General features: G+C 32.5%; 3 protein-coding genes across 4 annotated transcripts; 2 read left to right on the top strand and 1 right to left on the bottom strand.

The window, feature by feature from the left end:
* The first annotated feature begins 560 nt into the window (after nt 1-560).
* LOC122574397 (myosin-2 essential light chain) lies at nt 561-2,608 on the top strand. Of its 2 annotated transcripts, XM_043741938.1 has the most exons (4): nt 561-702; nt 826-853; nt 1,580-1,885; nt 2,003-2,608. In XM_043741938.1, the coding sequence occupies exons 1-4, from the start codon at nt 700-702 to the stop codon at nt 2,107-2,109; spliced, it is 444 nt and encodes a 147-aa protein (XP_043597873.1). In that variant the 5' UTR covers nt 561-699; the 3' UTR covers nt 2,110-2,608. The 2 variants fall into 2 exon arrangements, with proteins under 2 accessions (XP_043597873.1, XP_043597872.1); XM_043741937.1 differs by lacking the exons at nt 561-702; nt 826-853 and adding an exon at nt 1,380-1,449.
* Nucleotides 2,609-3,042: 434 nt separating this feature from the next.
* On the top strand, nt 3,043-7,488 carry LOC122574384 (ornithine decarboxylase antizyme 1). The gene is made up of 4 exons (XM_043741901.1): nt 3,043-3,128; nt 5,024-5,102; nt 5,333-5,582; nt 5,673-7,488. The coding sequence occupies exons 1-4, from the start codon at nt 3,043-3,045 to the stop codon at nt 5,786-5,788; spliced, it is 531 nt and encodes a 176-aa protein (XP_043597836.1). The 3' UTR covers nt 5,789-7,488.
* An 875-nt stretch (nt 7,489-8,363) lies between these two features.
* On the bottom strand, nt 8,364-24,726 carry LOC122574383. Its single transcript, XM_043741900.1, has 27 exons — nt 24,588-24,726; nt 24,316-24,498; nt 23,982-24,109; nt 23,455-23,776; nt 21,380-21,515; nt 20,966-21,256; nt 20,657-20,805; nt 19,068-19,212; nt 18,469-18,824; nt 17,855-18,317; nt 16,834-17,532; nt 16,096-16,499; nt 15,621-15,810; nt 15,237-15,437; nt 14,525-14,565; nt 14,116-14,397; nt 13,944-14,021; nt 12,824-13,005; nt 12,637-12,725; nt 12,492-12,549; nt 12,282-12,408; nt 12,093-12,211; nt 11,938-12,006; nt 11,790-11,850; nt 11,451-11,666; nt 11,117-11,287; nt 8,364-11,044 (listed from the first exon to the last, which is right to left on the bottom strand). The coding sequence occupies exons 2-27, from the start codon at nt 24,353-24,355 to the stop codon at nt 8,550-8,552; spliced, it is 7,512 nt and encodes a 2,503-aa protein (XP_043597835.1). The 5' UTR covers nt 24,356-24,498; nt 24,588-24,726; the 3' UTR covers nt 8,364-8,549.
* Between the last annotated feature and the right edge of the window lie 546 nt (nt 24,727-25,272).

Raw genomic sequence — 25,272 nt, 5'->3', positions numbered from 1 at the left:
TTTTTACCTTATTATACTTTGTATCATACCGCCAAGTCTATTCTATACTTCATCTGTGTGTAAGGCCAAAGCCTATTGATGATAGAAGACATGTAGTATATACCAGAGATATATACGTATGTACTTATTTACATAAGGTAAAAATATAGCGACCTCTTGAAAAAAAAAGCAAAACTATGTATGCTTAGATACAATATGATTCATTGTACATATATGTACTAAGGTTAGAAATCACAATCTATAATGTAAGAATAAAATATTGAGAATCTTATGTTTTTGAAGACTAATACTATAAAAATGAATAAACCATTAAGCAAACTATTGATAATTTTTCAATTGAGGTTACTCATTATTATATGACTGTCACAGTCACAACTTCCATGTAGAACAATATAATTCTTTGAATTTCGTTTCCGTTTCCTTATTTTATTTTAACCATTATATTTACTAAACATCCGATCGAGTTGTAAATGTCAGAAATTTTTACACAATTTTAAAAAAATCCAGCTTCGGTGTTGATTAGCTTTATCGTTTTATATGCGTCACATTCCAGTAAAACCGATGACTACATAAATTCTCTGAATACTACTGGCTTGAAAAACTTGGTACGATCGAGGCGCTCGTTGTCCAACGTACATATATACACGTTCGCGGTAAAAAGATACGTACTGTGTGTGTCACTAACGATAGTCAAGCAAAATGGTTTGTATTTTTATGCACTGTCTTTTATTTGTTTTGTAATATTTTGTTGAAATACATACAAATATGTTCTAACAGATGTGTCGGTGAGGAAAAGATATACTTATATATTATACATATTTTTAGGCATCTTACTCGGAGGATCAGTTAGCAGGTACGTAAATGCGAATGAGATCATTGACACCAAGCAGAATAAAATTAAAGAAGGGCGGACAGATGGTTCTCGATGTTCAATTTAGGTCAAGAATATCCTTTACCTTATTAGACTCACCCTGGTGACATCGAATTACGTGTCGGTGATTTCCTTTTATGGTTAGGTATCTGAAAGAAATAGCAGCAGAAAAGAAGAAACGAAGACAGAACACGAATAGCATTGCGTCGTAACAACCGTGGAACCTTTATATTCGGTTTTAACTCGTTTCTGAATGTAGTTTTGTTGGTATATTTGTGATAGGCAATATATGTACATATATATATATATACATATACATATTGTGCTACAAACTTCAAGATTTATTGATATTCTGTATTGTTATCTTTGTTTGGAAAAAATACAATACAATATTTAATATATATTATTTGGATTTCTACGCGTATTTGTTATAATTATCATTATTCGTTTCATCTTTTAAAAGGTGGAACCCTATCATTTAATATATACTTAAATATATGCATATATATATTTAAAATACACAATGTATGGTTGTAGTTATCAAGAATTAGCTAACAGAATGATGTCATCAATTGAGGGTAAATAAATTTATTATTCATAGAAACTATCATCTTTTAAATCAAATTCTGACTTACTTAGGCATATTTATGCAAAGTATAATTTTATGTATCCATTGTTTATAGTTATGAAATTCTTTTTACTATGTAGAATTTCAAGAGGCATTTCAACTGTTCGACAGTCGAGGAGATGGGAAAATTCACGTAGCCCAAATTGGTGATGCATTGCGTGCTCTAGGACAAAATCCAACTGAGTCAGATGTTAAAAAATTTACTCATCAACACAAACCTGATGAACGTATTAGTTTTGAAGTGTTTCTACCAATTTATCAAGCTATAAGCAAAGCTCGCACATCGGATACAGCTGATGATTTTATAGAAGGATTACGTCACTTTGATAAAGATGGAAATGGTTTCATTTCTTCTGCTGAACTAAGACACCTTTTAACCACACTAGGTATGTATGACAATATTTTTGACAATATTTTTTTAGTAATTATTCATTACATGATCATATCATATATAATTTATTTTCTAATTCACAGACTAATTAATTACTTCTATTTTTTGGTAGGTGAGAAACTGAGTGATGAAGAAGTTGAAACCCTATTGGCTGGTCATGAAGATTCGCAGGGTAACATTAATTATGAAGATTTTGTTCGACAAGTGATGTGTGGTTAAATTCTCATCTTACTAGATACAAGTAATTATCAATCAGCGAAATTTGTATCTGCCATAAAGTATTTTTCAAGCATTTAATTCCTTTTATTTACTTGTATTGTATTTTATTACTATTGAATACTACATTGAATACTACATAAGATTATACATAATAGACATCCCAATATAATGCTTTATTAGAAGGATAGAATAACATTAATTTCCTTTTGTTTGTTTATATAATATAATATATTATGCCTTAATGTGAAGGATTCATAAAAGAGAATATTCAAAATTGAAACTAATGTGAAATTTAAAGAAAGGAAAGGATTTAATCAACCCATGAATCTTTTAATTTATGTATTAATTTGAGTAATTATTTTTAATATTTGTCATTAATTTTATATATCAGTATACATTTAGAACTTGTATGTAAATGGAAATATCCTTTCTTGTTATATATAAGTATGAAGAATTGTGCACTGACGAAAATAAAATTTATTAAAAGTGAAAAATCTAAGTACAAAATTTAGTTATTCTTTATGCATTTAGTTATCTGAAATAAAAAACGGGGCATGTACTTTTTTGAAATATATCTATAAACACCTCATTCCCGAAAAATATTAAAAGGGAGACAGCTTCATTAATTCACATATAAAGACGTTAATATTGTTCTAAATGCTCATTAAAAGTTACTAATTGTGTAAATAGAATGTTGTGAACGAAAAAATCTAATCGATTTGAATCGACTCGATATAACTCGAATCGAATCGAACTAAGTCGACATTTAAGGAGGAGCGCTTCAGTATCGTTCCATTCGCCTGAGTAGCACGGTTGCCTTGGTGTGTTAGTAACTCTACGATACTCCTATCGGATAGCGATCGCTGGTCTAGCGAGTATTTCATTGTGGAAAAGTAAAAATTACGGCCGCCAAGATTTTACGAAGAAAGAAGTATGAGTATTAACTCCGGTTTACCATTAAGTAATTGTGGAAGTACTAAAAAAGGCATAATAATGCCAAGTTTAATATCCAGCAATTGGTAAGTACCGTGCGACTACTGCGCCATTTCTGCTTTTGCTTGATCACCGCCATCTTATATTCTATTTATTGGAATTTATGTTATCCTTACAATTTTTCTTCAACCAAAATACTTCTTATAAAAGCTATATTAATAGCAAATGTCGAAATCATTATTTTCTTTCATGAATAAAGATTTCATCAGAGGTACTTCAGAAATATGCAAACAACGCATTAATAATTCACATTACCTTTCGATTCTATCATTTACCTTGATAATAGTGAAAATCTTCGGATTTATAATGTATTTTGTAATCACTGTTATATTCTCTTGTATGTTAGGAATACTTATAAACAAAATTATACATTAAAGAGATATAATATTTTGGAGTAAAGTGATTCGATAGAATAAATGGAAACTAATTAAAATTAATGGTGCGAAAATAAAATGATAATGAAATTTTAACGCGACCTATAATTTTTTGAAAGTATTATTTCCATAATATAATACGCTGCCACGTGAATCGTGAACATCCATTGCGTGACGTAGAATCGGCGCGTATGCGTCGACACATTGTACGTGTCAGCTGTTTCTTCTCTACATGTAAAGCACAAAAATCAAATAAACAAATTTTGCTACAACTTTATTTCAACTGAATAAATTCATTTTCATAAGAATAAAAATCGAGGTTGCATTGATATTACAGCAGTTTTTACTAATTAGCAATATCGTATATATTTAATACAAACTGTTATACTGAAACGGAAATAATCGTACATTAGATGTATATGTGTAATATATAGACAAAGCATAGAGATTTCTTACATAATTCTTATTGTAGTCTAGAAGTTGGCACGTGTGGAATAAAATCATGATATAATCATACTTTCAATATTAAATCATAGTTAGAAGAAAATAGTTGTCAAAACAAACTAATTTTACTGTAACGATATAAAATAACGATATAAATAAAATATATAGTAATTAATTACTACTTTCAAGCATTAAGTAACAAATGTGAAATCATCAATTTTCCACGGTGACAATTGCGTTATTTTTATTACGGTGCGAACAATAACCAATCATATAAAACCGAACGGAAAGACGAAATGAGTCACTACGAATCTTTATGAAAATGCATATTCAGTTTTTATATAATTAGCAGTCTGAACAAAAATATCCACAATGCAATTTTAATCTCGTCTTTTTCCCCGTTTCACAATCGTGCAATGATAAATTTGAATGTACTTAGTAGAAACTCGTTGATAACGAATGTACTTACAATAAACAGTGATATCTAAATTTACAAGCGTATCTAAGCATACAAAGTCTTAATCATAATTATCTTCCTCAATAAGTTCACTTCATTATCGAGAAATTCTATATATATAATATATATGAAGAAATGTTATATATATATGTTGAAAAATATTCTCTATCGCTAACATTAATCATATGTTTGTTAGCTTCTTTGAACTATTCTATAATTAATTTCAATTTACGATATATTTGTCAATTTCATATCAACCGGTTTTATTAATATGTTTGAGTTCGAAATTCTATGATTTTTCATGAATACCTTATCTAATACATTACGCGCCACATACGTGCGGCAAGTACAAGATTCCAAGAAACGAAAAAAGAATATAATTTTTATCTTTTTAAAACATTGTGAAATGAAATGTAAATATATACAAAGAAAGATAAAATACTTAAAAATATAAATAACCTGATAGATAACTAAAAAAAAAGGAAATTTAATTACTCAGACATTATTGTAATAAAAGCATATCAGACAATAGTGATAACATAACTAATCGTGGGCACAATAAAATTTAATTGACAAATAAAGTTTTATAACTGATATATACTTTAGGCATATAAAATATGAATTGACGGAATATATGGAATTACAGTGACATGTCAAGTAAATGTATGGACGAAAGTTTAGAAGAAGGCTCTAGATTCCAACAACATTATTGTATAACGTTGGGTGTGGGGCCTCTGTGGTGGTCCTGATGTGCCCCATGCCGCATTGTCTGTATCTACAGTCAACACAGAGAGCCGCGGCGTGGGGATCAAGCAGAGTCAGCTCTCTGTGAGCTCCCACATTGTTCAAGTACGTATTTACAATTATTATATTGGATGAAAATACAATAATACTTTAAATAGTACAATGATATAGAAAAATATTTTCTATATTTAAATTTTCTCTGTATTTGTAGGAGGATGAATTATTGAAAGCTGTGCGAAATAGCGAATCATTACGCTTGACATTTACTCTACATTTGACGGAAAGCACATCCGTTGAATGGGAAACTGTAGTATGGCGTCATTGTCTTTACATTCGCGTGCCAAGCTGCCTTTTACCCGAAGGTTCGAAAGAAGGTTTCGTGTCTCTCCTGGAATACGCTGAAGAAACATTACGATGTACAAATATCATCATTTGTCTACGTAAAGACAGAGCGGATCGAGGTACTTGTCGTCAACCGTTCTTTGACTCCAATGAAAATGATTATGAGGAGAAAAGTTTCTCGTCTAAAACACTTTGTTGTTATGGTTTAGCAATGCTGGTTCGTACCTTCATGTTTTTGGGCTTCACTGTACTACCGCCGACTCACTCCTTGGTACCACCAGGCAGTGATGCTGGCAATCTCTACATGCTCTATGCCATCGAGTAGTCAACCAGAAGCTCGACTTCTCTTTCAAATTTAACGCACAGGTATTTTTTTTTTTGTTTTTGTTTTTGCGTAAATATTATCACTTTAACCAGTCCATTTTTTGTCGATCTAAGCTTCTGAACTTTACTATTTCCAAGTAACTCTTATCGTTTTTCTATACTTTTTTTTTCTTTTTTGCCTTTTTCTCAATTACAGGGGCTAACAAGCATATAAACGGAAAAGTATACATTCTACAACCATCGGAACGAAAAATAAATTACAATCCAAAGGTCTTAAATAGTAAACGGAATTTCTTTCTTTTCTATTTTCTTTGCTAGTTTATGTTATTTACTACTAAGAAAAATCACAAGTTTAGGATTTCACGAAAAAATATATAAAAATTCAAAATTTTCATTTCGCAACTCGCTATGATGATAAAGTAAATTATTGTATTAGAAACTAACGACTTCGAAAGATGTAAAGTATGTAAAATATGTCAAAAATAACATTTCCAGCACTATACACCTTGGCGTTAAATTTAAGAGAAATATCTTTATATGTATACGTACGTACATATATATATATATAGAGAGAGAGAGAGATAGGGAGAATGAGTGTGAGAGCGAGAGAGATATGAAGATGTACGGAGAAAAACGAAGAAATACAGAACAAACCGAAACTGATAGTCGGGTATATGTAGATCGCCAACATAACAGGTTGTGGGCGGAGATGTCGATTCATTCTCTTGAATACAATGTTAAGATCATATGAACAGCTGACGAAGCTTCCCATGTAAAAAATTTGACGGTATCAAGGCTTGAAAGTTACATAAACCTATGAAACGTCAAATTATAAAAGAAATTTACTACTAATAAATCTCAATGTTAATTGTATCAAATTTGATTTTACCGCGTTTTATTCTGTATTATTATACATTTTTAAAATCATTTGTAAGTATTATTATTCTATATACACATATACAGATATTTTATACATGTAACGATGCGCGACTAGTGTTTGGTTTGTCTTAAATAATTAATTTTTGTTTAACTTGTATTTTTTACATGATGTATACAAATTCATTACTTTCCCAATAAAGATTAGTTCAAATAAAGCATCAACTTGTGATACGATTTATGAAACTTTGGTATTATTCTGTATCTGTAATGAGATGTGCAAACAATTCTAAACATAATCCCAACTAAAAGATATATTTATAATATTTAAAATATTTCGTTAAAATATTTACTAAAACAATCAATTACACACTGGTAGCGATCGTTGTAATCGTAACTAGGTCGATATTTTCTTTTTGCTTTATTATGTTTAGGTATTTAAATAATATTTCTAATGGCAATGATTGTAATTATAATTATATTCTTTGGTAACCCGAATCAATTAACATTGTGGAGTTTGTTTTAGTAAATGCGTTCTTTAGTGTTGACTTGATAATAGATGACGTTAAATGACGTAAAAGAAGTGTTAATAGCTTGCTAGAAATATAGATAAGTACAGAATAATGAATTAGTATACGTTAACGCAAATAGTTTACGATTTATCTTGAGTTTTCAATCGAAAATAAAACTCTCTGCGTTCTATTAACTAGTATTGTATACTGTATTGATATAGTTGATTACGTGGAGATACATGTATGTTACATTTATTATTGTGGAATTACCGAAAACACTCTTGCTAAATAAAACTTTAGAAAAATGCATAAATTTTGTACTTCGTTCTACATCAGAAGAATTAAAGAAAAAATTAACTTTTATATGTATACCTTTGTATATACAATGTCCACACATGCACATAAAAGTAGTGCTCGAGTCCCCACATAGCAGAAGCTCCATATCCTCACCAGTCCGTTCCTGTAACTAGCTTCATTGTGATAGGTGACCTCGAAACACTGCATTACGTATATTAAACAAACTTTTCTTTGTATCTTACTTGTACTCAACGCTTTTCACTTTAACTCGAAATTTGAAACCTATTGAAAGTCTAGAAAGTCAAAGAAATAAATTCCTGGAATATATTTTTCCATATATATATATATATATATAATATATATATAATATATATATTATATATATGTAATATATATATGTAATATATATATTATATATATGTAATATATATATGTAATATATATATATATAATATATATATATATAATAGCTACAACGATAAAATATCGAGTTTTTGTAGCTACGCAAACACTACTATATAAAGAATTATATACTTAGATACATGTTTTAAACTTGTAGTATCTTCTCGTGTAATAATAATTTATTATTTCATATAAAGGTACAACTCAGCAATATAATCGTATTAATAATATTGATACAACATAATTCAGTACTTGTGTTATTGTATTATTATTGTAGTATTATTAGCAATGTTCCCAAACAATACAGATTGCATGGCGTATATGAAGTGTTGGTGATTTAAATTATATTCATTGAAGATTTTTAGTTACAATATGATGAGTGAAATTTCTATTCATGGTTGTTTTATGGTTTCTTTAATTGAAATAACAGAATGCGAAAGTAAGCAATAAAAGTGAAAACGAATGTATCGATACATGATACAATATCGATCCGATTTATAAGATTCACTTCCATTTTATTGTATTTTATAACATTCTTATTCAAGTAACTTGTACTAATTACACAGATGTAACTTAGAACGATGTGAAATATTGGATAATTCTCTAAACAGTTATACAACTTATCATCTACGACGCCTAATTAATTCAAAAACTTGTACTTCACTTCATTTTATTTTATAGTAAATTAGTCCTTTTGATGTCAATATCTATTTCATCTGAGTTATTTTTTGGTACCAAACCTAAACTGTTTAACATTCCGGATGGTGCTGTATCCTCAACCGGATAGCCAGACACTTTGTTACACTTAATCAAATGTGTGGCTAATTGGTTTCCATCGGTTGTTGCATAACCGCATGAACATCGCATCTTTTTATTTAATGGAATATTAATAAGAGGAGAAGGAACTACCAAGCTGGTCATCGGTCGTTCGTTATGGATTTGTTGTTGATGTTCCTTAAACGCACGCCAACAACAAGTTACGTAGCGACACAATTGGCATATTTGTTCGCCTGGATAATGATCTTGTTCATCTATATCCTCTTCGCATTCTTTACAGGATAGATGTTCAATTGGAACGTTCACCGTAATTGGACCAGTGATCCATTTTTTAACTTTTTCATCATGTGGTAATTCCGTAACTGGACTATCGACTTCAAATCGTCTACTTTGAAATCGTTGTTTTGAAATCATTATTCCGTTATTACCAACTGAATACGGAACAACCTTTGTACTAGACACAGTGTCATGTAATTCCCTCTGATGTCGTTTTAATGAACTTTTCTGATTAAACCAAAGACAACATCTGGAACATTTATTTCCACGTCCTTGTTCCCTTCTGATAACATGTCTTTGCATATGTAATAAGAATGCGTGAACGCTTGTAACATTGGGGTTGCCTTCTTTTGCGAAATCTATTATTTTCAAACAATAAGGACACTGTAACCCTTCGCCCTTTTCATGACCACGATAGAAATGATCAATAGCATCTTTATGACTGGAAGTACGATAACCGCAAATTTCGCATCGGTAAGGCATCTCCGAAGGACAATGCATCGACGATAAATGGTTAATTAGAAGACCAGTGTTCCCGAATTTTTGTTCACAAATGGCGCAAACAACCATGTCACTGTCAGAATGACCAAAAGTGCTGTGCGATTCCGTAACGTGTGTGATCATCTGATGTTGAGATGAAAATGCAGTGCAACAATACCGACATACAGGAGAATTTGATTGTCCGGGTACTTGTGGTGGCACATGACCAATAGTGTGTTCCATTACATCTGTATTTGAACGCAATATTGCAGCGCAAAGAAAGCATTTATAATATAGGGAACTTTTATGTTCCTTTAAAAGAAGAGTTTTATCACCTTCCATAGTAGCATAGTAAAATTCTTGCAATTGTATCTGATCGTTTTTACATTCCTTATCTGTTTCTCTGATGCCTTTTGAATCGTAGATGGCTTTTTTCACCTCGGGCTCTGGGCTAATGGCTGTTGTTGGATTTCTCTTTCGTCCCCTCTTCGGACCAGGTTTCGTTGTTTGAACGGAAGGTAATGTTTCTTGTTGTTTCATGTTGCTACTACTTGGGATCAAAACTTCGCAGCCCGAAAAAAATTCTTCTTTATTTATCGTCATAAGTGGTGTCAATGGTGGTGAATTCGTATTTGAGTAAGACCAGTTATGAAACGGATTAGCACCTATCTTATTCAAACGATCTATGAGACTTTCGTTTGACTCGATTCCAGTTTGCTCTGCGATATGTTCGATAATATTGTCAAATGCTCGGGCAGCAGTCGTTCCGTACATTTCTCTCCATACTAATTCGTCCAAAAATTGTTGTATCATTTGTCTACTAAGCAAACTAAGAGTATTTTGAAACATTCTCGGGACAATTTTTCTTAAATATTCCATAATGTGATAATTGCTCATAAAATTTCGAGGACCCTGATCAGAAAATGCTGACTGTGTAACATGATTAAAACCCATCTCTTCAAGAGTGCTTTTATCAACGGTGAAGTCAGTCATAATTTTCGTATCCGGGTGTACCCACTCCTTCAGTGGGTGTAAAATATTATTGAACCGTCGTTTATACGATCTATCACCATCTTGCACCGGATCACATGCTCTTAATCTTAAATCAAGTGTAGCATAATGCAATACACCAAGCACTTCGACTTTAACTTGTCGTAAATTTCCGTCCTGCGATGTTGTACCTAAACTAATTACACCAACTTGTATCACGGAATTTTTACCTCCCATTTTACGAAATTTATCGCAAATTGCGGCAGTACAAACACTACGTAAATGTGTATAAAAATTTTTCACATATACATTTGATACTTTCACCCAGGAAGTAACATTTTGAACATTTGTTTGGCATGCCCAATGATAAATTAATTTTAAAAGAATGGTAGGTGTATATGTAGCACCCTGAAAAATTGAACCGGAAAAGAGGGAAACAAAACGATCTGCACAACATTCTGAAATCCAAACGTATCCTCCCGAATATGGAAATGTACCAGGATCACTATACATTCCTAATTTCAATTTCCTCTGATAATTATTATTATGTTGCGTACAAAATTGTTCAGACTTTACCAACCCTTGCTGTATCAACCATTCAGCAAACTTTGTAGCCGAGTACATGAGTACGCTCTTGACTTTCAAATCTGAAACGTATATTAATAATTTATATAAAGAAAAGGGTGGCAATCGATAATCACACTCATGTTAATAGGTACCTAACTCCGATCTTTCTTTTTGAGCTACTATTGGCGCGATATCCTTTGTACGAAGATTCGGTCTAGCTACGATGACCAATGAAGGAAATGTTCTGCCTCCGTTTATTTTGTTAAAAGTTACTTCCTTTCCATCTGGAAGATTCTTCTTCGATTCATCAATTTGGTCACAAGCTAAAGTGAAAGATTATTGGAATTAAAGTAGAAAAATTCTATTTGTCTACTACATTGACTGCAAATAAATTATCTCTAACGTCAATTCGATTTCCCAGTCAATACACAGCAATCAACGTGACAATCATAAAGCGTTTAATTCCACATAAATTCTTTCTCTAACCTGCACTTTTTCCAACTGATATTCCACCAATACTCGTATGCTCAGTTGGTTTTGCAATAGCCAGTTTTGTTGTTGTTGCCGATACCGTTATCGTTGGTGATACCGTTCCTGTAGTCGTATTTATCGTAGCCGATGTTGATGGCACTGTCGATGTAACCTGTTGTTTACTTACAGTTTTTATTCTGAGATTAGTAACACCTTGCGGGCTGGTTGTAGCTAAAACATTAAATTTAATTTGCAGAGGCTATGTGTCTAGCATACGTAATTAGCATATAGCTAATTTATAGATGCTTTATATCTTACTGAAGGTATATTTCAGAATGATCAAATGAAACTTACTTGGTGTAACAACATGTGTTGAGCATCCTAATTTCTGTTTTCCACGAGGTACTAGCGTGGGCTACATGATTAGAGTAAGATGGGATCAGTTCAACAAAAAAAAAAGAAAAAAAATCTGGTAGTGAAACGATATTTACGCATAACATACTTCCTCTATTATATCGGATTGTTGTACTTCGAGCACTTTTGTTCTGCGTCCGGAACGAGTATATTTATACTGCAAAAAAAGTAAAACAGAAAAAATAAGTTTTCTTCAAAATAGAACTTGTTAGAGCTTAATAAAGTAACGAGAAACTTTTATACATTTTCTGTTTGAGAATGTGCAATGGTAGATATAGTTGTGGCTGTAGATGTGGAAGTTGAAATTGGTGTTAATGTTGAAGTAGAGACTGAACCTGATGAAACATTGGTCATAGAAGTTCCTAAAATTTATTACTTGTTACTATTGGTTTATTGTATATGCACAATAGACAATCATAAACAATTATTTACCTTGAGGTTGAGCAACGGATCCAAGAATAACTCCCATTCGTGAATCCACAACCAATTGTATGTTACCCTGAGATCCATTTGCATTATTTAATACATTCAATTTAATAGATTGGTTTTTATTTTGATTCTGTAATCAATATCACTTTTTAAAGACATAATGATAATTGTATAATACATATATATATTGTTTATAATATTCATAACACTTACTACATTGACGATAGGTTGTGAATTATTTTTAACCGTTGCTTGAGCAGGATTTGAAGGCCTGGTATACGAGAAGATACAAACACTGAGTTTGCTAAAAGAGCAGCAATTGCAAAAAGATAACATCTATGTAGAAAATGATACCTACAATGTATATTGATAACCGTTGACATTGCCTGCTTGGCATACCAATTTACCTCCATGATCTTTAACCAATTCCTCCAAAGTGGCAGCAACCTACAGGTATATAAGTGAATAAATTAGAGGAAAATTGAATCTACCATATAAAATTACAAAAAAAAGAGAATTGTTTAAAGAAAACAAATAAAACATACTCTGTCATAATTTTCTTTGAGTTCTAATCGTAACACTAACTGTGCTTCGCTGAGAGGCTCTTCTGAACATTCCAAATTTAAAGTCATGTGAGGTGGTCGACTGTTTGTTATTGAACGCGTAATCAGTCGTGTTTTCGGCATTTTTGTGGTATGAACAATTTTATGACAATGTGCGGAAATGCCTACAGGGAGTAACATACATTTAACTTCAGTAAAATTTTACTGTATGTGTTTGCCTGCTTTTCTGCAAGGAACGTTAACGATACCTTCACACTTTTCAGACTAAAATGGGTTTCATACTAAAATAATGAGTGAACTGTTGCTGGGTTTTCTATACATGTAACTTCGTTTGTGTGATACCATCCGATCGACACAAAAATGAACTATGATGGCGGCGTTACCGGCGTCGCCATAATGAAACCAGTGGTAATGATGAACAGCACTGCACAACACGTTCAATGCTGTTGTATTAACAAAAGTGATAACGATAACATAATAATGATTAAGGCAGCGACTATCCGAAGATAACCAGATAATGGATAGAATCACAATGGCGAAAATATAAGTTACGAGCAACACCGGCGACCTCTGTGATGGATGGGAAACTTAATGGAGGCGTGGCTTAGATTTCAGTGCACCAATCATATAAACAAGTGTGGACACTCGTATACCAAAAGCATGAAAGAAATCGTCCAAAAATTGAGTCGTGAAAAATCAACATGGAAGACATGAAGGTTTACGTTCTGCGTTATACATGACATGCTATAAGTGTCTCAAATAGAAACAGGACACTCTATTCACTTCTATCTGTCTCGTAAGAACGAGAACTCTGCTGTCTTCCATGTTGATTTTTCATAACTCAATTTTCGGATGGTTTTTCCTAGCGAGTGTCGAGACCTATTTATATGACCATGCTCTGGTGGTAAGATGGCAAACTACTGAACGTAGGTCCTTTGGTGTTTCTGTTCATTTATTTATATCAGCTGATTTATCTATATTCCAAATAATCGCCAGCTTCTAACAATTAAAAATTTTTTTAATTAAAAGAATGTTCTTTATGAGCTGTTCTATTTAATCTTTTCTCTCGTTCAAAAGGTTAAACAGCTGTTGATGTACTTACTAAGCTGTGTATTAATTGAAGAATTCGGGAGGTTGACTGATGGGATTGCTGTGTTTTTTAAACGACGTATGCGACTATCTAGAAGAAAAAAATGTTGGTAAATTCTCGACACGACTTTTAAAAAATCGTAAATTTTATGTCCAACTCTATATATAATTACAATAATACTTACTTGATGGGATAAAATCTTCCTTTGTAAAGTGTAATGAGCATACTCTCATAGATGATGATACACTCTTGCCCATTTTTAGAACTTTCACCCATGCACTGAAGCGGTCAATAATTTCCTCCTTATTTAATTTGTTTTTTAATTTAACTAAGTTTTCATTTTCACGGGGAAAATGATAAAAACGGACAGTGTCATGTTTACATGCACGACTGTTACAACCGTACACACAGCAATATACTTTACTTTTATTTTTTCTGGCAGAAAATTCCATTTTAATTTTTATAACTGCTTAAATAACTATGTGACTTTTATTACACTGATCAATTTAAAAGCATTAAATAAATTTAAAAGCACTCGTTTTTCACAACGTGTCCATTTAAACATTGATGATCATATGAAATAATATGGATACTGGATACTCGACCTACTCTCAGTAGTTTAATTTTGCTGTCACTAGTTGGCGTATCAAATTTTCAGTTTCCTATGGTTAATGTTTATGCAGAGTACATACGTATTTACGTAAGTAAGTAAGTACATAAGTAAGTAAGTACTAGTTAAATTAAAACGAAATCTTTAGCATAAATTATTCAGATAAATTTATTACTTAGATACTACTATGACTCATAATAAATTGTAATTATCTTTTCGACATTAATTGAAATACGAAAGTAGGAGAATTGTCATTAAATCTTATACACATGATTATATACAGTATACATACATATACATAATAAGAAACTGTTTGTCTAAGTCACGGAACATTTTAGTTATTTTCTTTGAAATTAATTAGGGTTGTTTATCTGGGTAGATTCTGTGTACTACTCTGTATTTTTTTATAAGTTTACTAGTATCATCTTAAGATCATCTGAAGATATGTTATGTACTTCGTAATCATCCATTTATTAATTCAACGGAATTGCGATGTAAATATACAATGTTCATAAAGTATATTTCTATCTCGAATTTGTTATTTGAAAAGAAAATAATTGTTACTGTTATTATTACCTAAAGGAAATTCTGATAATGGCTAAAATCATGTAATATAAGAAACAAAACACTGTACATGTTGTATGCGAAAACGGCAATGAGGATAGGTTTCTTTTTTTATTGAAAGATTCTATCGCTGTAGTTTCCATGACTCCTTAACGTTAGGATTATTGGTAGAACAGTTTGGTGGTGATGTTTCGTGGAAGTAAATTACTGGCCAATGACGAGCGGTATATAATGGTGATTGGCGATAACTTGTATGATCCATTGCAAAATGATATGGATAATATGTTTCGCTACAAGGTCTCCATTGATCTTCGTTGGGACCCACATAACACCTACAAAATTGTTTAATTAGTTATTTATTTATTACCAGACTGTGAATCTCTGCAATTTCATATTTTTATTACAGAACTTTTGTACTATAACTTTTAAAATTTGGATTATAATAGATACGGTTTACAATTAATGATAGAAAACGAAGAATAAAATGGAATTAACTCAATCGATATTAATCGTACCAAGGATGATGATATCCTTGTGAAAATCCACATTGATGACTAGGTTCGCAGCAGTAATCCCAATTACCATATTCATTTTCAATTTCACAAGACCAGAATCCAGTGATCTCATTTCGTTGACAGACGGTGCCGTTTTTGCAAGGAGAACCGTTTACCGTATAACGTCGAGATGGAGGAAGCTGGTTTGTTGCTATTCAAATAAAATTAATAGACAGCGATGTTAATGTAGTTCAACCTATAATTCATTGGCTTTCCTTTTTTATCTATACTAAGAATAATTATCATTAATGATTTATGTCGGTTGAGGTTCACCTATATACAAACGCGTGCGCTTAAGCCTAAATATAGTGTAATTTTAACGTAAAACTAATTGAAGTTTTTTTCGAATACTTCAAAGCGAGGACCAGCGATTACGTATAAGAAAAAATTATTCAGAATGTTGACTTTGACAAGATAAGGCCATCGAAATACTTACAATGGAAAAAGTTAAGTCCATATTCGAAAGTACCAGGTTCAAGAGGGGATGTGTTGTCTCCATTAGCTAACTTATGTTTGTAATCGTGTTCATCAGGTCGAAATTTATTTCTCCATCGAGTTGGATGATAGGAAGCTGGCTCATGAGGGTGATGTATTTCGCTCTCGGATGTTCTTTGAGCATTCGGATAACCGAACTCAGGAGGATGTGACTGATCGTGATTTTCAAACGTTGGTGCATTTGTCGTATTGAAAGCATTCGCGATTAAACCACAATATGGATCAAAATCTTTCCATGTATATAATGTGTGATCATTATCGTGAACATAGTCCAGATTTGGCCTTAGATCTCGTATTGATATGTCACTTAAAAAACAGTTACTCCGTGTATTATCGATAGTAATGCTACGAATGAAATTAATCATTATTGTACGATACTTTTTCAACACTATACATACCTATACTAATAGGCTGCGGATATTTATGCAAATTATTATGTGTGCCTGGTTTTATGGGCACGACTCAAGAAATGGAATCCAAGCAAAGATTTATTTCACCTACTAAATGTTATTATGATTACTATACTTTGGATATTTTATAGCGGATGTCACTGTAACCGTGCTACAACCGGGCAAAGAATGATTTTACATTCTGTGCATTCTAGCATTTTTCAATTTCCCCTAAATGCATAAGCATTCGCAGACTACATATTAATACTCACCGAAAATGAAGTACTTACATGTAATTAAACGACATACAAGGTATCACACCGGCGTTTCTCATCGTCGAACACCTTCGGCGACAATCCTGTTTTGTAACAGCTCGCATCGAGGAAATCACTGCGTGAGACATTAATTTGCATGGTCTATGATATTCAGAATAACAAAGTTCGTCCATGTGCGATTGAGACGATCCCTTGTTGTACGGAGTAATTGCATTCGAATTTGATAGGGACGAAGGATGCGTTTCGCAACCATAAGATAATGTATTTCTTTCATACAACTCAGCACCATCCATATCTGGCATATCGATAGGATTTATTTCTTCTGCCGGCCAATCGCTTAAGAAACAGTTAGGTGATACGCGTTCATGACTGTACACTTTGTGATTGTCCATCGCATATTTGAAAACGAAACTTCTACAAACAAATTCTTGCGACGTGGTGCACGCAAATTGACATTCTCCAAAATCATTAACAAATATTGATTTCTTCATGACATCCATCGGCATGGTAAATCCACTTCTGATCCTCGAGAAACATTCTTCCAAAGGATATCGATTTGTTGACTTTTTTAAGTAGCAGTTCTTAGCATCTGACGTTAATACGTAGGTATCGTAATCGCGATTTGGTTCAAGATCCGTGTAAAAATTTAGATCCTGATAGGAACGATCGCTTAGTAAACAGTTATCAGTAGGATTCGTGGTTGCTACGTTGCATCTATATAGATACATAGAATAAAATTAATAACATAACATAATTCGAAAGGTGACCTCGACGTTCTCTAGTGAGAACGAGGTCACTGATGTTCAACTACGACGGAGTTGTTGAATTTTCGATGCGACAAAAGCAGCTAAACATGCAGTGACTTGCGAAAGTATTTGATCAATTACCGTGTTTACAAGTTTCTCGTGTTATTCAATATTTATTAAATCATTTATTATTTGATTTATTTAATCATTATTTGGCGTTATATTTATTTCAAATAAAAAATGCCCAACCCTTTAGGTATCAGTAAAAATTCTTCTATTCTTTCGCTTACCTATAAGCAAAGCTTTCGCAAGAGAAACTTGTTTCATTGGTACAAAACTCTTCGCATTGTTCAAAATCGTGTGCCGCGCAAGTCTTTCGTAAGACGCTTCTGCTTAATTTTGAACCTGAGGCAGCTTTCACTGAACATTTTCGTGTCATTTGTGATGTCTCGTGTTTTTCATAATATGGTTCTTTTGGAACGGACACGTAATTATCATTATAGCCGAATGCACTGCCGTAATTGTACAATTTCCCATAAAATTGCTCGTTCTCGTTAGGAATGGAATATTCCTGTGTCAGAGGATGGTCTAATCGTGAATTGGGGAAACGTGGCGATTTTGCGTCAAAATATCCTTTATCGTAATCAATGCGAGAGTTGACAAAGGTATCGTCGTTAATGACATCGGGATTGCGAGACTCCGATTCTTTCCAGTTGCGATTCCAATTCAAATCATGATAACGAGACGTAAAACCTATTTCGTTTGAAATAAAAATAGTATTTTCATTAATAATAAGGAAAATATGACAGATTATTGTCTCGTTTGTGTACTTTGTCTTACATCACTATTCTCCTCCAATTACATCGTAATCGTATCGTATCATAATCTAAATAGAATTATTTACCATGAGGCTGTTCGTAGTGAAATGGTTTGCCAGATCGTGCGAGACCATTTGAAAAATCATAAGCTGATTCGCGATATAGTGGATAATTCTCTTTATAGATCGAATGATCTGTGTGCACGAAATCTTTATTCGCATTTTCACGGTCCAACCATGTGTTTTGACTATTTTCTCGAGAACTTTTTACGTAGCTTTTCCAACGTGGTATACCGTTATCATGCCATGCTGAGGAAGGGCAATTGTCAACCTTCTCGTAATAATCGTAATAAGAATCAATTGAAAAATCTTCGTCCGTATCCATGCGAAAATATGGCGTTGATGTCAATTCGCATGTGCACTTTGAATCATCGGTCCTACGTCTTCAAATTACGGGAAAATGATATTATAATCCATAGTTGAATTTTGTTATCGCATATAGTTTTTTAAAAACCAATTCAATAACACTACAATATTCTATTGCACGCAGCTACGATGATTATAAAGAATAAAATCATTGTACCTCGATTTATCCCTAATTTTGTAATTAAAATGCATCTTGTCAAAAATAAGCAATTGTCTGTCTACTTTAGAGCGATAGCGTATATAGAGACATTTTCACATACCTATGATTAAAACCTTTACACGCAAAAGTCTTTTCGTAATCACATGCTCGACAACAATCCTGCAGATTTTCACAATTGACGATACGCTCGATGAATAATCCCATCATTTTCTTGCCAGGTAACAGCTTTCGATGACAAATTATAACTAAATTTTGGAAACATATTTATCTAATTGTAAGCTATACATACATCTATATCACACGTAACATTAACAGATCGTAATACGAGAATATTTGCATAACATTTACTAATAAATGAATATGTAAAATCCTAGCATTAGGATTTGGATAATCCTGTCGTATCATTGTGAACTTACGTGCAAAATCATCGTTATTACTTCTCTTCGAGATCGTTGAACTATGAATCGTACGAAGAAGAAGCAGCGAGATAAAGAGACTCCAAAACCACGATTTTGTAAACATATCTGCTCCTGTTTCTTTAATTATTAAAACCGACACAGCCAATTCAGAAAGCCTCCCCTTTCTTAGTCGAAATAATTAAAGTCGTTGTATCTTTTGCCACGATGATTTTCGTAACAAACACAAAAATATTAATTTTCGTGATCATACTTCCTTCATAAACTTCTTCTTCAACTTCTTCTAACTATATTGAGCTACATTTATTACGTATCAACAGTATTATTGAGTATCAACAGAGAACACTACACCCTTCAAGATATACCGAACATGTGTAAAATTGTATACGATGGAAACACCAAAACGTGTAAAAAGTAATAATGAAATTGAAGTCCAGCATGGTTTTATAGAAAAGTGAGTGCTTCGGATGCAATAGTGGGAGGAAATATTCGCACGTTGGAGGAGGGACATCATGATGATTGCTAAAGGTTGTTTGGAAGAATTGGTTTCTTAATATGCAAATACAACGATTGTCTTCACAAATACAGCGAGGACCGTAAGTATCGAGGCATCTATTGATATTTATTACAAATTGAATGCTTCTCACTGCTTCTATCTTCTAGTTGTTTTATTATTGCACTGCGAATATTTATATAAATTTATATATTCATGTCTCGTTAATCAAACAGAAGAAGTCAGTCGTATGCTATGATATTGAATTTCTTCAATTTTATTTATCGAACTTTAAAATTGTATTATAATTTTTGACAGAGTCTGTATTCAATACGTTAGAATTCTATATGAAAGACACTTTTTACTTGCCATTACTTGCCATTTTGTTTCATTATCAATTTACTATTAATTTTTCATACATTAAAATTATGTCACTTTAAAACTAAGCAAGCTCTATTATTTACGTCCTTCGAGATTCGTCAAGGATACAAGATGCTATTATTTCAGCTAGCTCGATCATTCTAATTGTAGTATGATTCGAAAAAATTGGTCATTTACATATACATTCAGTACTTTTTTGTCGATGAGCTATCGCTTCTAAGAAAATAGTGACTTTATAACACGTTTATTTATATCGAGCAATTATTATCACGTAAAATAGAAATGTTTAGAAATCGTAGTAACGATAGTCGCGTAATTACACTATCAAAAATGTATTTATTAGTAATGTATTTATGCAGTGTGTATATATATAATGGGGCATAAAATATTGCAACTTACCGAAAGGTGTGGGCGATGTTTTTTTATTTTTGTTTCCAATAATATCCAGAACGCTACGGTTATTGTCCTCGGGAAGAAATCGTTGATCGTGATTAATAAGCAAACCATAGCTACCAATACGTCCATGATTCGTCATGCCATTTTTGTTTCTTGAAATTTCAGAAATATATCATTTGACATATTTTCTTTAAATTATTACGTTCGATGCACTGTAGATTACTGATCACTAAACGGTGGATATTTTCTTTGCCGATCGTGAACATGATTTTCTATCGTTAAAAGTAAAGATAGAAATAAAAAGGGAATTACCTTGAAGATGTTAGCGTATTATGCGGTACTAATACCGAAATTGGTTCTGGTATTAATTTTGAGAAAGGATTATCATTATTTCCAATGGATTCTTTACTAATAAGCTTATTTGCTTTCGTTGAACGATTTTCATCTTCGCGTACGAAACTTTTATAGAAACGGTCAAAATCGCACCATATCGAGTCTCGTCGTTTTTTCGCGTAAACATCGTACTCCTGATCGGTTTCTAAATTCTCTAATGCCGGTATCTGTCGGCTAATTAGACAGGTACTGTTACCCTTTACACCAACGCTAGAAAGAAAAAGAAAGTGAAAGAAAGGGAACATAGTATCGATTGGTAAAATACCACGGTGGCTCGATAAAATGTTGCGTTGATTTAAACAATTTTTTCGCGATATCGACAATATCCCGTACCCAAATGAAAACGCATTGCAATCATGCTTCTTTTCTAAACAATTTTTCTCACATTCCGTTAAACTCATGGCATTAGTTCGTGACGCAATGTCCATTTCGGGTAACTTAGAACCAATGGATATCCTTGTAAAACAATCTAAATCAAAAGATCTGTTTTTATCGTTACAATATTTATAACAGAAACACATTTTCTACGAATACGTTTTACTATACGAATTACCATTCCCGGTAGGTGTTAAACGATTATCAATTGTAAGACACAGAGTATGTGAACATTGTTGAAGAATACTGAAAATTTGAAACACGAGTGGCAAAGATATATAACCCGGTCTAAACATTTTAGCATCGGTCTAACGAATGATTATAATTTGCTTATATTTTTAGTCGAATGATTAATCAAATAAAGATTCGATCGGTTAGAACGGCAAATAACCGGATTCACTATTATTATAAAACGTAATGACATTATCGATAACGCGGCCATACATCTTACACTAGATACTTTAGTCGAAATGAGATAGCTTTCTAGTTAGGTTTCTGTAACATTCAACGATCTAAACTTGACTGAGAATACTAACGAACAGTAATGCTCTCTTATACAAAATGTAAAGAGTGTTCTCCAAAGCCGCTATTACGTTAGAAACGTTTCTCTGCCCGTTGCTTCTCCTTCTTCTGTTGTAGATCTCTACTCATAGACACGAAGGAACTCTTTCAATGTGCACTTGCGGCACATTGTTCTCCTGGTTACATGTACATCACGATGTTCAAATAACGCGCTCCTTTCTTCTCGCGTTTATTCACGCGACTTGGTCGCGCAGAATGAACGCCGCTAATTGGGTTACTCGCACAATACAACTTTACGCTGCAGGTACATACCTGAAATGAAATTAAGGATGCAGGATTTATGTAATTGATTAAATTTGATATACAGCGGCTCACAAAAGTATTTCAACGCTTATAGAAACTTTTTATAAATATATTATGTATCTTACATAAAACGTTTTCAGATTTCATTAACACTGTAATGACTGTAGAGCTTTGGAAAAGACGAGATTTACTTACTTATGATAAAAATAATTTCTGTGTAAAATTTGTTTTCAAGTTTACACTTGTTTTTCCAAAAATCAATATTCTTAAGTCACGGCATCGTTGCACCAAATGAACCATACAATTTCAATCGTTTTAAACGATTATCACATTTAACGGAATCTCTCAAACGAATTCCTTATGCAGTGAATCATCATTACTATGAACTATCTGAGGCATAACGGCATAACCGAAGGTACTGTACTAAAGAAATGCTTATGTAACGGAAGTGAGACGAGTTAAACATAAACAAAGCTGGGATGCGTTACGCTTCGCGAAGCCTGGCCCAAAGAGGGAATGACTCACCTTACCACTATCATTCTGTGCTTATGAGCACAAAATTCCTCTATTTGCTTCATTATGAACACTAACGTGATACGTACTAACTACCATGATTAGTACTGAATTACATTAATAAATTTTATATTACCGCATCTCGTTGAACGAAGAAAGAAATAATTACATTTTTCATTTCATTTCAAATATCACAATTATTTGATATCGTTACGAGTATTATCACATATATCATATCAGAAGTACTCAATGTGTCGTAAACAGCATCAAATATCTTTTATTTTTATTAAAAATGTATTGAAAATATTAGATATATAAGAAAGACAGACATAGTTATAGAAAAATTTACAAATGGCATATATTTTTTAAAATTAAAAATAAAAATCTGCGCATTGATTCGCGTGCATATTTATGCACAACAGGAAGGTTGTGATCTTATCTTAAATCGTTATCGAGGAATAATTACAAAGAACATGTCATTCCGTATTCATAAAATCATTGAAATAAGGAATCAGAAGAAGGCTAGCAACAGGCATAAGGTTTCTCTTGCACTCCGTGAGCGATACTAAGGTGTTGAGCACTTTCCTCGATAATCGGTGTACATAATATGTCTATATCGTTAGGATATAAGTTTGTCGATTCGTATACTTTTATTGGTGTAGAGTTACGGTCAGTTGAAAATAATCCAAGGATACCTCTAGCAACGGTTAAGAATACATTCTCAATGCCTTCGCCTTGAAGAACCGACGTTTCATGATAGCTTGCACCAATTTTCGTGGCATAAAGTCTACCCTCCTCTGCACTGACTTGCCGATTTTCTATTAAATCCGATTTGTTTCCGATTACTACCAATACCAGAGCTTCTTCCACGTTTCTTCGAAGTTCTGTCACCCATCGTTTCATTGCTGCAAACGTATTGTACTGAGTTAAATCAAATACCAATATAGCTGCATTAGCATTTCGATAGTACATTGGTGCCATTGATCTGAACCTTTCTTGTCCTGCTGTGTCCCAAATCTATATCCCATAAAACAAATAAAGCCATGCAGTATTCAGCTCTAATAACGTAATAAAGATATCTTTAAAAATTCAGTATATTATATTCTATTTTGTCTTGAAAGTGTTTATACAAATTCTTAAGCAACATCGAAGCTATTTAACGTGTTCCAACAAATAGAAACACAGAGAACAAAGAGAAATAATTTTATATTTATCGTTGTACCCGTAGCATTATTCCTGTATCTTGTATATTTAATTTGCAATTAAAAAACGATGCTCCAACTGTAGGATTCACTTGACCATTGTACTTTTTCCCAATATAATGCATGATCATGCTTGTCTTACCGACACCTGAAAAATTACAAATTAGAATTAGGTGGTATTACAAAGTAGTTCGAGCATATTAATGTAAACAATAGACTAACCTAAATATTCTTTAACAAAGCTATACAAGGTTATACACGGTTTCGAGGAATAAATGTACATAGGTATAGACAGGAAATATAGAACGAATGAAAATGAAAAATGTAAAATGTTTATTATTACGTAGAATTTACCTTGTGAACCCAAAATGACTATTTTCCCCTCTGTCTTCATTTTCTATGTTAAAGAGCAATACATAATGACACAGCTACCTTCCACTTTCATTTATCCTAGAAGTAATTAATTCAACAACAAAGTGACTTTTGTCATGTAACATATAATCGGGCAAGACAATTATTAAAAACGCTTCTTGGAAACTGTAACAAAGTTTCAAATACATAATAACAATCAGCGAATAATGTTAAAATGTGGTATATACATTATATAAAATCTAGATACTACATACCTGTTTTTATAAGATGACAATATTTCTATCCAGATACCAAAGTACACACTTGAGAAGTGAAAAACACGTTGAATTACGAATTATATTTCAATTTCATAAATAGATTTATATATTTACGGCGACATCCATTATCACTGGTAACAACTATCACCTTGCCTATTCCTATATCTTTAATCTTCTATTTAACTACTTAAATGATAATATACCGATCAACATGTAGAAAAAGCAATAAAACTCAGCTGTTATCGACGAATGATAAAATAGAGAATATCTGTAATACCGACTTTGTAAAGAATTGGAGTGTTACTCGCGACCTCTGCAATTTACTGCGGTGAATATAGGAAACTATATTCAACTCGATTGTCAAGAGCGATAAAATCAATATGTGCATACATACACAGTTTCACGAAAAGATCTTTATTAAACTTTTGAAAAGAAAATCTATCGATGTCAATAACTTCGTTTTGCGGCACACCGAATTTTTAATATCGTTCTTTATAATATACGACAGTTTTTGGCAAGTAAAGTCCAAAAGTCCTACCTTAAGGCGCGCAGCTGATTCATCTAAAAGTTATTACTTATTTCGGTAAACCGTGTAAATTTTATATACGTAACCTTTAAATAAATTATATGTACATATATCATGTTCTTTCCCTGTAGTCTCCGTACGATATAAAGTACCAGT

Source organism: Bombus pyrosoma, linkage group LG13 (genome assembly GCF_014825855.1).
Source record: "Bombus pyrosoma isolate SC7728 linkage group LG13, ASM1482585v1, whole genome shotgun sequence".
Taxonomy (NCBI): Eukaryota; Metazoa; Arthropoda; class Insecta; order Hymenoptera; family Apidae; genus Bombus; species Bombus pyrosoma.
This window is presented reverse-complemented; position numbering and strand designations above follow the sequence as displayed.

Bases quoted from the DNA above. Each gene is read 5' to 3' on its own strand.
- LOC122574397 (XM_043741937.1), top strand. From the start codon at position 1,395: ATGTATGGTTGTAGTTATCAAGAATTAGCTAACAGAATGATGTCATCA. The intron at 1,450-1,579 runs GTAAATAAATTT...TTTACTATGTAG, and splicing joins AATGATGTCATCAATTGAGG to AATTTCAAGAGGCATTTCAA. The intron at 1,886-2,002 runs GTATGTATGACA...ATTTTTTGGTAG, and splicing joins ACACCTTTTAACCACACTAG to GTGAGAAACTGAGTGATGAA.
- LOC122574384 (XM_043741901.1), top strand. From the start codon at position 3,043: ATGAGTATTAACTCCGGTTTACCATTAAGTAATTGTGGAAGTACTAAA. The intron at 3,129-5,023 runs GTAAGTACCGTG...ATGGAATTACAG, and splicing joins AGTTTAATATCCAGCAATTG to TGACATGTCAAGTAAATGTA. The intron at 5,103-5,332 runs GTGGGGCCTCTG...CTGTATTTGTAG, and splicing joins ATTATTGTATAACGTTGGGT to GAGGATGAATTATTGAAAGC.
- LOC122574383 (XM_043741900.1), bottom strand. From the start codon at position 24,355: ATGAAGACAGAGGGGAAAATAGTCATTTTGGGTTCACAAG. The intron at 12,007-12,092 runs GTATAAAAGTTT...CTTTTTTTGCAG, and splicing joins CACATTCTCAAACAGAAAAT to TATAAATATACTCGTTCCGG. The intron at 11,667-11,789 runs GTAAGTTTCATT...TTAATGTTTTAG, and splicing joins AACACATGTTGTTACACCAA to CTACAACCAGCCCGCAAGGT.